The 14631-nt window shown below is 43.2% G+C and overlaps 1 protein-coding gene across 2 annotated transcripts in view; it reads right to left on the bottom strand.

Moving 5' to 3' along the window:
• The window catches only part of LOC146177058 (uncharacterized), a 29750-nt gene extending 21772 nt beyond the window's left edge, over nucleotides 1-7978 (bottom strand). Inside the window, exons 1-3 of one of the 2 annotated variants that reach the window (XM_084583081.1) lie at nucleotides 7883-7978; nucleotides 6318-6532; nucleotides 1041-1171 (exon numbers count right to left, since the gene is read on the bottom strand). In XM_084583081.1, coding sequence (XP_084439207.1) covers nucleotides 1041-1171; nucleotides 6318-6532; nucleotides 7883-7952 — 416 coding nt within the window. In that variant the 5' untranslated portion in view covers nucleotides 7953-7978. Of the gene's footprint in view, nucleotides 1-1040; nucleotides 1172-6317; nucleotides 6533-7878 lie in introns of both variants that reach the window. The other variant, XM_084583082.1, reaches the window with a different exon arrangement.
• Nucleotides 7979-14631: the final 6653 nt, after the last annotated feature.

Raw genomic sequence — 14631 nt, 5'->3', positions numbered from 1 at the left:
GTTTACACCTAGTTTTCAGCTCACCAAAGAGTTGAAGGAAACGAGCCTGCACACGCATCGGCCGGAGCGTTTCTTCCCCGGGATCCTTCAACATCCTTCCTAATGATTTAGTTTCCTCCTCATCATTAACAACATCTACAAATATAATGCAGCATTTGCGCCTTGAAAGGCAGATACTACCCAGGCCCCCTAATTGTCTTTACAAATCAGAAGATAGTCACCTTCAAAGGCTAGAAACCATGTCATTTAATAATCCAACAATGGTACACGCCTTTATCCCGAGTCCTTTTCAGCTGAGTGCAAATGTTGTGGCCGGAAGCAAACTTATACCATATGGTATGGGCTTTCCAGCAAAATAACAGACTTTGAGATAATAACACAGTCAACTAGGGAAGGTTTAGAGGCGGCCCTGTCCGGCTCCGACCTAGAGGAATAAGAAGCCTTCGTCGAAAGAGCACGGACGGCGGCTTTTATCAACAGTGGCCCTGACTAGGGATCCGATCAGCCTTCTCTTGCCCAAAGTCTTTGATGCAATCATAAACGTTTTCATCATCATCATCGGCTTATTCGGTACTCATTTTATATTTAGTAGTAAAGACTAAAGCTGAAAGCCAGCTTCAGTCTTTACTGCTAGTAATTTTTTAACTTTTTGCTTGTGTTCTTCTCTAAAGTAGATGCGCATCCGGCTATTGTGAGAATGCGACTATGGAAGCACTATCTAGCCATAAATCATCGGGAAAAGATCCAGTTATGCTCTGCACTGACTCTAATACGGCCCTGGTATTAAGTATATTTATTTAGATGCAGCGAGGTGCCAGAACTTCTGCCGCAGTTTAGGCGGGAGACCCCTATACCAGAGCTTCTTCCTGCAAATCATTGTTATCGTTTATTATGCAGAATGTGCGTTTTAGTAGAACCGCTAGCGCTTCAAGTAAGTTAATTCTTGAGTTACTATAAGAGCACGAGAATTTTATGGGCACTATTAGTAAGCTTCATCTTATTGTAATGAAGCCGAAAAACCTGTACGAACCTGTACCTACCAAAATTCTTTGCTGAGCTCTGGTATCTGCCTATTCCAGATGAACCAGAAGTCGAGGAAGCCGTGCAGTAAGAGCAGCATAGTACGTTCTTTGTCTTCGCAGCCTTTCGTAACATAATGAAAAGTAATATTCTAGAGAACAGAAAATTTCAGATTTTAATATTCATCATGAATAGTAATTAGAAAGACAGCACTGGGTACGTCATTGCAATCCTAGGTAGAACAACAAATTTCCTTCTTTGTAGTTGACACTTTTGAACGCTGTACACACGGCTTCAGGTAGAAAATGAAAACGTTGATGAAAAAATATACAGTCTACATGGCTCAGTAGACATTTAAAACAAAAGTATGAACGTTCAACTCTTGACTTTTTCAAAAGAGCCAGGCTTTTCTCGGATACTGCTTTTTAAGTATGACGTCCTGTCGAACAAGTGCGCAGTGTGTTTAGTTATTTAAACTCTAAAACGAGCACTATTGACCTTTCAACAATGTTTAAATCTCTTACGGCTTATACAAGCTTGGCTGCACACTGTACAGTACACAGGAAACAAACTACGTCATTTATATTCAACAAAATACAACGTCAAAATAAGTGCTCGGTGAAATAATTTTTCTTCCAACAACGATATCGAAGTTGAGAAAAAAATGGTGCGTGGAAAATGATTTATCAGAATGCCATTTCTGCTGGGAGAACGAATTCTTTAAATGTCTGTAACCCTGATCCAATTTCTCTATTGCGTTGTTGTGTGCACAGCGACACCCAAATACCGAAGCAAATACAGAGGACTGCTTCAGTAAGTGCTAATTAACTTCAATAACGTTCCGAGCAAATGGAATAGACAGTTATGCACATGTTATTCGGAAAGCCTGTTTCCTTCTTAGTGTGTGCGAAGATCAAAATTTACGCCACCTAGTAGGTAGCTATGATTTACTGATTATAGATGGTGATGTATGATTGCGAATGCATTTAACTTGAACCTGTATACTTAACCTTCGAGCTCACACTATAACTACACCAGATGCTCAGGATGTACTACCATCTTTCGCTGCCTCTTCATCAGCCAAGCAATAACTTTAGCATACTTCATTCGTTATTAAACAGAATCGTGTTGTTCTGAGCGCTTGGTAATGGTTACGTTTAACTTATCGTTTACCTTTAAATTCGCAGTATCTTCGATTTTCGGAGGCTTGTTTTGTAATACTATTTACTCACTCGTTATATTGGTTAACCAAATATGTTTTGTCGGGTTAAGGTAGTCGTATGGAAATTCGGTAAACAATTTTTTTTTTACTTTAACGAACCGGATCCGATGCCTGTGTCATCCAAGAATGATGAATGGATTCCTGTATATGCCTAAACTTTTTTAACACATCAGTGATATTGATACGTGGCAAGGTAAGGCCAGGAGATTAGTCCAAGATGACACCGCACCAAGCACACAGAAACACAGCAGCGTGAACTGGGCACCAACCGGCACTGCTCGAACGTCGTCTTCACCAAAACTCTCGAGATTCTTCTTCTTCCGTCCTTATGTAGATATCAGTGCGTGCACCGCCTAATGTAACAACATGAACGGTTATACCTACATTAGCCTTTACCTTCAGTAAAAAAAATTGAAAATTGCTTATATTACCCTTTTTGGAATAGCTGCGATTTTTGTTGAAGCCACGACATCATTCACTTGAGCTGTGCTTTGTCCATGTACTGCTTCCAGCTCCCGGACTATTCCTTCGAACGCCTATTGATATAATCTGCTGTTTGCATCGAAACTTTTGTTCTGTGCATTAAGCAAAGCACAAGTTTTGATATGGCTCGGAAATATTTTCAGTCTTGTCGTTATTATGCTATGAAAGCAAACCACCAAATCTCAATCATGCTAACAGAAAGGCTAAGTCATTTACGTTTCTGACGCGGCAATATTGTAAGTACTGCTGGAGCTGATCACTGACAAGTATAATTGCTGGTGGCACGTAATGTTTCCAACACACGGTCCCTCAGCATCAACCTGTAGTCGAAATCATAGAGACCTCTGCATATTTCGCCAGGCAAATCCAGAGCCACACGTTCAAATCTCTGCGGAAGTGCATGAGCTTTAAGCTCTATAGAGGGATGAGGATTGCCGTTTTCATTTTTCGTCCAAAGCTTAGGTGAGGCTGCGTGTCCAGTTTGGAAGAAGCTGGAAAGCATTTCACTGTTGTACTAACGCCGAGAATTAAAGGATTGTTCACTTTCTGCAGGTTCTAACAGCTATGGCCGAACTGAGTGCTTCGAGAGTGCGCTATGTGCTTGATTGTGTAATACGTAACTTCATTCATGTATAAAAATTAAAACACCGTGTCACTGGATCAGACGCGTGATTACATTCAACAGAACCTTCGCGTGAACTATTATCGAGGTCAAATAGTAAGGAGAGCAACGTTTGGCTGGCTAGCCGACCAAAGATCAGTTCGGTTATGGCATATTCTAGTGACGACTTCTTCAATGTCACGATGAACAAGTCATAACAGCAGACCCAAAAGATCTGGGTGCATCTGGGAAGACACGGTTAACACATTGAAGGTCAAATACTCGGCTATCACATTTAACTTCCCGTAAGCAACTGCCTGATACGGACACTGTTCTGTATCAACCGCTTGATTCGCTATGGTCTCGATTTTCAAACTGCCCAATTCATATGCCTGACTTAGCCATCAACCAGCAGGATATTCAATAACATTGAACGATTTCAAAGAGTGGTGCCTTTTGTAAATAAGGCGAGATGCTTCTCGTGAACAAATGCAGACAGATTTCCCTGCTAACAATTTGTTTTAGGGAGCAAGTGTAACTTCTAAAGGGCTAGGTTCTTTTTTTTATAAAAAGTCAGCTGTGACGTCGGCAAAGGTCATCGGCAGAGACGAAGCTAGTTCAAGAAATGAACAAAAGCTTCATTCTACCTATAGCTTCATTCACATATAGACATAATTTTTTATCTTTGATGAACTTTTATATAATATCGCAAAGTGCAGTTGTACAATGTCAACGTTATACAATTTTCCAACTTTGCTCAGATAGCTGATTACAATTCTTCAGCAGCGCCTCTGCTTTAAGGAATCCTCAAAAAATAGGATATTGGGTCGCTTCCCTTCCTTATACAGTTGAAGTACTCATGCTCAGTTTCCGAGAACGCCACCGGATCATCCAGAAAATATGTGTTATATAGCATGATACCTATATCTAAACGTTATATATGCCAATTATTAATCGTACTTAAGCGGATATTTACGGTACGTTTGAAACCGGTTCTTTCTTAACCAATTGGTAAAACTGTTCCAAACGCAGCATAACACTTCCTACAAAAAAGTTAAACACTCCAGTACATAGTCCAAATTAACAGCTTTTTAACAATTATTCTATAAGATTAAATACCTCAGTATAAGCTGACATCGAACCTGTGCTGACGTGTACCGGCGTTGGCATGCTTAACACGAATTCTCGAAAGCGTGACCTTGGTGAACAAGAGCGTCGTTCATCATTGGCTGGTGGTCAAGATGGTGCCGATGGAACTACAAGGAAATCTATAACCACCAGTCCTGAACACATTATGCAGCTCGTGGTTGGAGCCAACCGCAAGCGGTGATTGGAGCTAATATCAGCGAAGGTTACGCACTCGACGTTGCACTAAGGCACGCCTGGATGTTGGGACGTACACAATCCATTATCTCGGCAGCACTAAAAAGCGGTGGTTATGAATGTATCCCATAAAGCATTTCATAGGCAATAATGAATGGTGAGCACACGTCGCTTGTACAACTACTGCTTGAATACGGCGAACATGTCTGGGACCTGCACCCGGTCACAAAAATGAACAGGCTTGAAAGCTTCCAAATAAATCAGCTCCGGTTTCTTTCTAACGCATTAGAGAGGCTGGACAGCATAGCTTATCTCCTCATTCGACCAGGTACTTCCCCTCTAGAAACGCCTTTGAAAAACCACAAGATAAAAATGTCTTCAAACCAACAAATCACACCTGACATTTCGCACTTACATGCAAACAGCTCAACATCCGCAAAACCTTACGTAAATATAACAGTACCGCTTCGATCCCAAATAAGAGTTATAGCTTATTCATTTTTCTTTCTTTTTCTTTCACGCACAATACCCGAGCGTAACGAGCGCCCGCGTAATGTAAACGACTCCTCATAATAGGTATCTTTCCCGCTGTTCGCATATATTGTGGTCGTGCGTCTAGTGTGCTTTGTATCTCCTTAGCTTTTGTTGCTTTTGTTTGACTGTCTTTGGATCATCCGGGTGCATTTCCTTCTTATTTATTCTTTTGATGGATTAAAATTAATTGTATCATCTTGCCATTTTGCCCCCTGATGCTACTTTTAATTCTTCTACATCTTTTTCCTCACTCTTTATATGGCTATCAAAAGGCAGTCCGCAGTTGTCGTTACACAAATAGACCAAGGAGCAAAAAAAAACATTGGAATTACTCCGTCTTTTTTACTATCTATTATCTGCAGACGGAGTCCACTGGCCCGGCTGCCTTTGAATATAAACACCAGCATAATGATCCTGAATGCTCTTAGCGGCAATTACGACTCACATGTGGGCAGCAAAAGAGTCATGGCAAGTATCCTGCTCCAGTTCGTGTAACTGGTCTCTGTTACGTTTCGAACTTGGTCTCGAGCAATCATATCTTTTTTTTTTCATTTCCCTACAGTGTTAGATTGTCTCGAATATAAGTAACTACTACCGAGGTTTCGTTCCACAAGATGTCCTCCTAATACAGACTCTGTTGGTTCCTTATGAGACGACATCTGTTTCTTTAGTAAAGCAGACAAAATTTCCTTCATGCGGAGGTATCTGCAAAACTTGCAAAAGTTGTATATGCAAAAGTTGTCGTTATTCTTTCGCTGATGCACTCTTTACTCAGCGTAGCATGACATAGATACATAGAAATTGCTTATCCTTTAGATTTAGTCAGCACTTCTTCCAAAATACAAAACTGGGATTAAACAAGCGTACATTTCGGAAGTTCATGTCATGTGCTAACAGTATTTATAATGCCGTATGCCGTTCAGTGAACAAAATCATATTTAAACCATCCGTCGTTTTTTAATGGAAATCATGGAACATATGCAACTACTTTTTTAAAGGCAGAAAAAAAAAACGCCTGTCGTTATGCGCCTTTGAGTGTGTGCTGAGTCCTCGGAAAGAGTAAACAGTGTGGAAAAGGCAAGAACTGTCGACGGTTTGTCCAGTTGATAGTACTCATCGGAGCCAGTAACTTACAGACACGTTCACGTATTTGTGTTCTCCGTAGTCCTCATTGTAGAATTCGTTCGGTACTGTCCGGTTTTTTGGAATGAGTATAGATCTTCCGTGGAAGAGAATATTCGTTTTCACGTATGCTTGCATCCATATTCCCATACTGGTGGATATGGCAAAGAAAAGAGCCTGCCCAAAGATCGGCAGCCCCATTTTGGCTGTTTTCTTTGTAGTGCAGCCTGTGAAGTGCAAGAAACGGGCAGAAATGTTTTTTTTATAGGATTTGAAATAGAAATCACGGTTCATTAACTGCAGCAACCTTCCCAACTTCTAAAGATAAAGCATACCGTGTATCACGCAAAATGCCTACCTGGAATCCTTTTGTTAGCAGTAAAAAAACAAACGGACAAAAAGGACACCACTCACAAGAAACGCCCGCTAGGTGGTTCCTTGTGTGTCGTGTTCTTTGTGTCCGTTTGTTTTTTACCGCTAAGAAATTGAATCCAGCAAGTGCCAACCTGTCCAACTTTAACTGGCCCAGTTTTAACGCGAAATAGAGGTGCCTCAAACTAGACACACACACACACACACACGCACACACACACACACAAATAAACAAGGCAGTAGCACGGAAGTTCTAGCCAGATGTTTTTGCTTTGAATCTACTGCTTTGCAGCAACTGTTCGTCATAGGTGCCTCTCTTACCTTTCAGTACTGCGGCACTTTTTAGCACATTAGCGTGTACATTGCGATCAGAATAGATAGCTCTGAATAAATTATAAGCGACAACAATGTACGCTCCTAACTTTCTCTTACCACAACACGGACATCTGAAATATAAAAAAAAAACGTTCTTTCGCCCCCACACGAAGACTAATTTTTTTTTCGGCGTAAACTGTCACACATGACAACCTCATTATTCGCAGCAGTCCAATTGATTGGCCGGAGCCAATTGATTCCGGCCGACGTCTAGAGGGGAGATAGACGGAGAAAGGGGGAGCTAAGTCTCACCCGATCATCCATACTCTCTGACGAGTGTAAAATAAAGTGCTTTCTCTCTCTCGCACGCGCAGAACTTTGGTGCTTTCAACGACCCTTCAACGTGCTCCGTGGGCACAGTTGTTCCAGAAACCAGAAAAAATCGGTTTTACCCTATGTTTTTTAGGGTGATGTTCGGAGTACAAGACCCGGGTAAAATCAGGTTTTACCCAAAAAGCGAACAACCCTAAATATATCTAATATCCGCGCTGAACAGCAATTTCTTGTTTGCAGCATTGTCTAGCTGAACACCAATGCAAGACCAATGCAAGACCAGCATTGGCTGATCGAGCAGGCGTGCGAGATTGCAGCGGATGCCGACATCTTGGTCTGTGGAGGCCACCCGAAGAGAACACAATAATTTTCTCACCGAGTACCTTAAATGGGGTCTCAATAAGGGTTTTTTTCCCTTCTTCTTGGTTTCAATGATTTGTGCTCACATTGTAAACAACTGCTTTATTACGCGAGCGAACAATCTGAAGAGTTAATATATGCAATACTACCGACCGTTCAAGTGAAAACAATTAATCACAATCTCGGTACTTACCTACCTCGCACCTTTTTCCCTTTAGCAGGCAGCCTGAGTGTGAGCGCCCCAAACGTTCGTTCTTTATATACCATATGAAATAAGGCCCCTTACGTAGGCGATGATGGATTGTTTGATAAAAGGAAACGTTCAGCTAGCCCTGGAAATATGGAAGTGGCACTTTCCCCGAACGTAACCAGAAATGACACGTTTCCTTTTTTTACTTTCTTGCATGTGCGATATTCATGCTAGTCAAAGATCAGAATAAAAGCAAAACGTTTTCTAAAGGCTGTGCTGACGCGACGGCGGGAAGACAAGCCACAACTTGACTAACGGCTCGATTGTTTTCGGCTTGTCTGACGTAAATGGAGGAAAATTGATTTTATGACTACTGCACGTAGGACTTTGTCTCTGAAGCCGTCCTTACTCGAAGTAATATACTCTGGTTTATTCTCCAAAATAATTGGTTTGCCTCTTGAAGAAACCACTAATTTCTCACGAACAAGTCCAGAAGTTATTTTCTTCGTTTTATCTCCAGTCGCAGAGTCCCTGCGTTCGACGTTTGCGCACTCACTCTTTGTGCTGATAAACATCAAACGTTCGGTAATTGCGGAACTCGTTAGGAGATGCCCACAAAAGCGAGCCAACAGCCACTGACACGAAGGAAAACATAGGATACATTTTTTTGTGTCGATGAACATGGATCAACAAAGTTATAATAGATAATTTATTACAAAGTGTAAGAACACATGACCACATTGCGCCGATGAAATTTGTTTCCATGCCCTCCGAGGTTCGCCCCCAGAGCTTATTGGACAGAGGTATGGCGATGGCTGTGCAATTTTGTACATATGTGTTAAGTTAGGTGTTTCTGCTGCGTGTACCCTATACCTGAGAATGTTTGCCTGCGCCACCTTCTTAAACAGGGGTAGCCGTGAAACGTACGTCTGTCACGTAGAAGGCCGTTTAACAGCGAGGGTAACAGCTGTACAAAGCCTTCTCGCTCTAGCTATGGCAGCAAGGCTGCCGGGTTCAGGTCCTCATCGGGATAATTAAAAAATAAATATATAGAAATTGACTACAGCCGCTGAGAGCAAAGAAGCACGGAGTGAATTTTAGTATTGACCTGTCTGAAGTAACAACATAATCGTTAACTGGTGCCGATGAAGAAGCATAAACAGGTGCATGCCACTGTGGACGACTGTGACGCTGGTGCATATTACCAGCAGTATGTTACTTACAGCATAAATATCTAAATAGAAGGTTTATTAGCGTAACCCTTGTCTGGTAGATAAGGCACCAATGTAGAGGTCGTTGGTCCGGATCACAAACCAGCACATGGGTTTTCTTGTTCCTCATGATAACTACCAAAATTATTATTGTATTTCACGGTTGATGAACACCAAAATAATCTCCTATCCTTCTCTTATAGGCAATGACTGCGTCCTCCCTATGTGTGCACCTTCAGGCGGGAGTAAGTTTTTCTTGCTCCAGAAAGCTCGCTAGCCAGCACAGGATCACATGGCTTATTTTACTCAACGCACATCGATGCGAAAAACCGACAGCTCGCCCAAGAGCTTGATATTTTGATCTATTGTACTGTGTGTGCTAGAAAGTGTAGCAAAGTGTGCATTATTGAAGAAACATGGGCGGCGAGAACAGAAACTGTTTCCTTTAAAACAACCTAGAAAGTAGCTTTCTTTCTTCAAGCGGGCATGCGAAGCTGAAAGAGGCAAGCAAATGTGGCGAGCTACTATATTTGTCTTGAGAAATTCTGTTTGCAAAACCCACTAATGTACGTGGCAGAGCCCATTCAACGGGGGAAGGAGCGGCCGTATACGTATATCACTAATGACAATCAATTCAAAGGACACTTAAAGAGCATTGTAAATCGTGGACACCTAATTTTCCTTAGTTTGATTAGTGGCTCAAGGCAAAAGCTTCTAACATTCAACGATCTGCAGTGGTAACTTATAGCCATTGAAAGCAACAGTAGGGGCTACGCGCAGGAAAAGCTGTTTATGCGAAACTATCACTCCCTCGTATCCACACCCAGCAGAGTATACAGCTTTTGAACGCTATTACCACTCTAAAATATAATTTCGCCTGAAATCGCGAAAGCGAAAAAATATCATAGCTCATTTGTTTTTCTTTGAATCATAGTATATGCGTGTACGTGGCCGTCAGAGGTGCTCTTTATATACTCTGGCGCTAAACATCTTAGTTCTGCTACGATCGTGGGATATTTTAAGCCCTCGTAAAGCGGATAGTGATTTGAGTCCAGACCAATGATGACTATGAGCATTTCTAGCAATCATAGAAAGCCGAAGTACGATGCTTTCCTTCAAAGGACCGCGAGGCATGAAAAGATTCTGAATACACGTTTTATCCAGGTTGGGTGCTGTTCTTGTTGAGCCTCCCCTATTCTAAACTATTTGCAGGAGCGACCTATAAAACACCTACAGTCGAAGCAAGACGACTCCATGGCAACAGTGACATGGCGGAAACAATGGTGTGCCTCATTTCGCTACGCCTTATTCACGTCCTCCTGTCAGTTGAGCGGCTTCAGTATTATGGTTCATGGTCGTATCAGGCTACAAACACTCTGTTCACGCATGGTAACGTCAGTCACCGATTGATTAGAAGGTATTCACAAAATTAATGTTGCTATGGCCACCTTCGTACTGAGCTAGCGGCAGTCGTTACCTTTTCAGCGCTGGCCAAAACAATGTGACATCAATCAAGGTCCCGTACTGAAGAAAATTAATTTTCAGCGTTTTAAACAACAAATCACCGGCGTGTATCAGGCAGCTAGCAGGTGGTAGGTGACATGGCCGTGCAGCGACTGATGATGGGTTGCCGGAAGTCATGAGTCACATAGTCTGGCCGAGATGACTCTAGTAGTTCCTTTGAGATGGGAGGTCGCCATAGGAATTGATGTCCCAGGGGGCCTTAGATCTCGAAATCCGACGTGCTACCCTTGCCTCGCAGTTCCGTACGTACTGCTTGGCTAACCCGGGCTATATATCTACGTCGAGTGCTCTTTCACATTACGTGGCACCTTACGATTGTATGGTAATGAGTTTGTGTTTAATAATACATGATAGCAGAGACAAAAATTAAGAGAGTAGTAGTTAAACCAACAGCAAAGTGCACGTGCGCAAACGAGGATCTAGAAAGGAAGCCCGCAAGCGGGAACCATTAGCGCTGTCGCGTCATTCTCTTAAACTGTTTGAGGCACTAAATATTTTGACTTCTCAATCTTTTTTTCAACGCTGTGTATTGCTCCGGGACACGTGATATAGGCGCTCCGATTATTATCTGCGTGTTAAGTAATTTAATTTTTCGCGACGCATATCGAGCGATGTCGGTTTCGGTTTCTCACTTACAGGAGGCGCCGTGGCGTCACATTCAGAAAAAAAAAACCGAAACCCTTGCTCACGTAGACACACATTTCATCGACACATCAAACATATATGTGGCGTGTCTGTTCAAGTAGAAGTGGTCCGCATACCAGTCGGCCAAATGCATGGGTTGGCGCAGTGATATGCTTAGAACAGACAAGAGGGAGCGGGCGACAGCGTGTTCTTAAACCGAGGGGTTCGCTAGAGCTATGTCGACCTTAGTGTTTAGCCTTGTCGCACAATTTTCGGCGGACGTCTGTTTCGATCGGTGGCCGCAGCCACAAGAATGCGTCAGTTCGCGGATGCGTCGCTCTCTACTTCGCCCAGCTCTCAGCCACGCTACGAAAATGCTCTGGGTTCTGTGGCTTTCAAGTGCTGTTATTTCGCTATATGCCTTTCGCTTATTTCTTCTTTATTTCTAACAAACTGTCCATATGTTCGCTTCAAAATAAGAACACTGGATTCAACACTCACCAAGCTAAAGCATAATTCCCCTGGAATGCAGCAGTGATACATCGAGTCTCTCCAACCTGACAGAGCACATGAGAGTTGCTTATTTTTACGAGATACGTGTGCAACAACTTCGCTTGGAATCCTTTGACAGGAAATATGCGAGTCGCGCCCTGCTACGTTTTGCAAATAATTATACTATTCACCATATATATTATTAGGCGGCTCCCATAACCTGAGTCGCTTTGGGACGTTAAACCCTGCATATGAAACAAAACAATTTGTATGTTACTTGTTTACGCAGTGCAATAACTCCGCAAGAAGTACGCCTGTAAATATTCGAAAAGCGCCAGCTTGTTCAAATACACTTCATAGACTGGTTGTTTACAGAGCGTAGGATCGGTGTTTTTCACTCAGAATATCCGCTTTCAAAGAGCATAGCGCAGGAACAAGACGGGAACGACGACGAGACAGGTTAAGCGCTTGTCCTGTATCGTCGTCGTCCCCGTCTTTTGTTCGTGCGTTATGCTCTTTGATTTAAGATGTCTAACCAACACGCCCAGTCCTAATCGGATTTTTTTTATTTCATTGGTATACTCAAGGCTAACGAACACGATTCTGCTTGAGCTGAGGGCAACAAGAGAGCAATGGAGAGGGCGAAATTGTAACGTTGAAATGGGAACCGTGCAGAATGTGTCAACAAACATTCTAGTGAAAATCAAGAAGAATAAATGGGCATTGGCAAAGCATGTAGTGCGAAGAAAGGATAACCGATGGTCGGTGAGGGTAGCAAATATGTCGTGGTTTTGGTTTTGAAACCAAAGCTTATTTGCATCAGGGGGCGCTGTATTATTGTCGCTGAGTCTATTTAAGGCGCCGCGCTGTGAACAAAAAGGCTCTCAACGTCGGTCCGCATCTGCGTCCGTGTCTCTCTGAAGGCCGCCGCCCCGGTGGGCCCCACAGTGCTCCGGCATGGCGTTCCTGGCTGCGACGCCAACACAGCAAAATAGCATTCCAAAGGAACGAAAGCTTAGCAGGGTGCGGCAGAAAGTTAGGTGGGCGGGCTAGGTCAGCAATTTCACAGGAGTTAAGTGAATGCAGCTAGCACTGGACCGGGTTGACTGGAGGCATAAGGGAGAGGCTATCGCCATCCAGTGTGTATACTCCGGCTGAAGATGGTGATGGGTCGATTTTAAATTGATTTATCTATAGTTTTGGAGCCTATTTTAGTCGTTAAAATGGTGTAATATGTTCGCAAGCAGTACTGACGAGACAAGGACTGCTGCCGAGAGCCGGCAGCATTCATCAGCTGACTTGTCACGCCGCCTCACAGTGCCGCTTTCCGCTCATTCTTTCCGTATCCAAGGATGACACTAATCGACGATCTAAGATCATTACTATCAAAAATTACACTCGATGATTGTATGCATTCGTTGAAATTTCCGAATTATTTTTGCACAGTCGCCGACATCGCGCACATGAACCCAGCGGGCTACCAAAGTCTACATGTCGAAGGGTGGAGGGAGAGGGCGGGTGGCCTAAATCAGCTCAAAATACGATCCGTGTCTACCCTGAGTTTAGACGTGTAAAGATATGAAAAAATTTCGTTTGCTTATTTATAATTTGAATGAAGTACATTAATGATCTACGCAGGTCGTAGTATTGTCGCGGACGCGGCGGCTTCGCTCTGGTTCCGATGCGTCACCGCGATGAATTAGTGGTTAAGATGCCTGACTACTGCGCCGGAATACCCGGGCTCGAACCCGACTTCAGCTGGCTGCGTTTCGATGGAAGCGAAATGAAGAGGCGTCCGTGTGGTGGGCGGTGTCAGCGCCCTTTAAGGATCCCAATTTGGTCGAACTTACACCGTAGAATTCCACTACGGCTCCACTTTTCCACTTTCATTCATCATTCATCATAATCATCAGCCTGACTATACCCACTGCAGGGCGAAGGCCTCTCCCATATTTCTCCACGTAACCTGGTTCTGTGCTAGCTGCATCCGCTTGACCCCTGCGAACTTCTTAATCTAATCCGCCCACCTACCATTCTGCCGCCCCCTGCTGCGCTTTCCTTCCCTTGGAATCTAGTGTGTTACCCTAAGCAACCATCGGTTATCCTCTCATCGCACTACATGTCCTGCCCATGTCCATTTCTTCTTCTTAATTTCCACTAGAATGTCCGTAATTCAGAAGGGTGGATACTTGGGCTTGTTGGTACATGATCGAAGGGAAGAAAATGTAGCGCACCAAGACAAGGACGGAGAAAAGCGCTGTGTGTGTCTTCTTTCTCTGTCCTTGTCTTGGTGCGCTACATTTTGTTCCCTTCAATGTCCGTAACTTGAGTTATTTCTCTGATCTACTCTGCACGCTTCCTATCTCTTAATGTTACCCCTGCCATTTTTCGTTCCATAGCAATCTGGGTTGTCCTCAACTTAAGTAGAACTCTCTTCGTTAGCCTCCACGTTACAGCTCCATAGGTGAGTACATGTAAAATGCAACTGTTATATACTTTCCTCTTTAGCGATACCGGTAAGCTGCTAGTCGTATTCTGCGAGTGCTTGACAAATGCGCTCCATCCCAATCCTATTCTTCGTGTTATTTCCTTTTCATGGTCCGCATCTACGGTTACTACCTGTCTTAAGTAGACATATTCGCCTACTACTTCCAGTACTTCGCTGCCTAACGTAAACTGCTGTTCCTTCCCGAGGCTGTTGAACATTACCTTACTCTTCTGCATATTGATTTTTAAGCCTTTTTTTCTGTTTATAGGTCATCAAGCATTATTTGCAGTTCATCCCCCGAGTTACTTAGCAAGGCAATGTCATCAGCAAATCGCAGATTACTGAGGTATTCTCCATCTACCCTTATCCCTAACTGCTCCCATTCCAAGTCTCTGAATACTTGCTCTAAGCAAGCTG

Source organism: Amblyomma maculatum, chromosome 10 (assembly GCF_055883805.1).
Source record: "Amblyomma maculatum isolate TAMU_Amacu chromosome 10, ASM5588380v1, whole genome shotgun sequence".
NCBI lineage: Eukaryota > Metazoa > Arthropoda > Arachnida > Ixodida > Ixodidae > Amblyomma > Amblyomma maculatum.
This window is presented reverse-complemented; position numbering and strand designations above follow the sequence as displayed.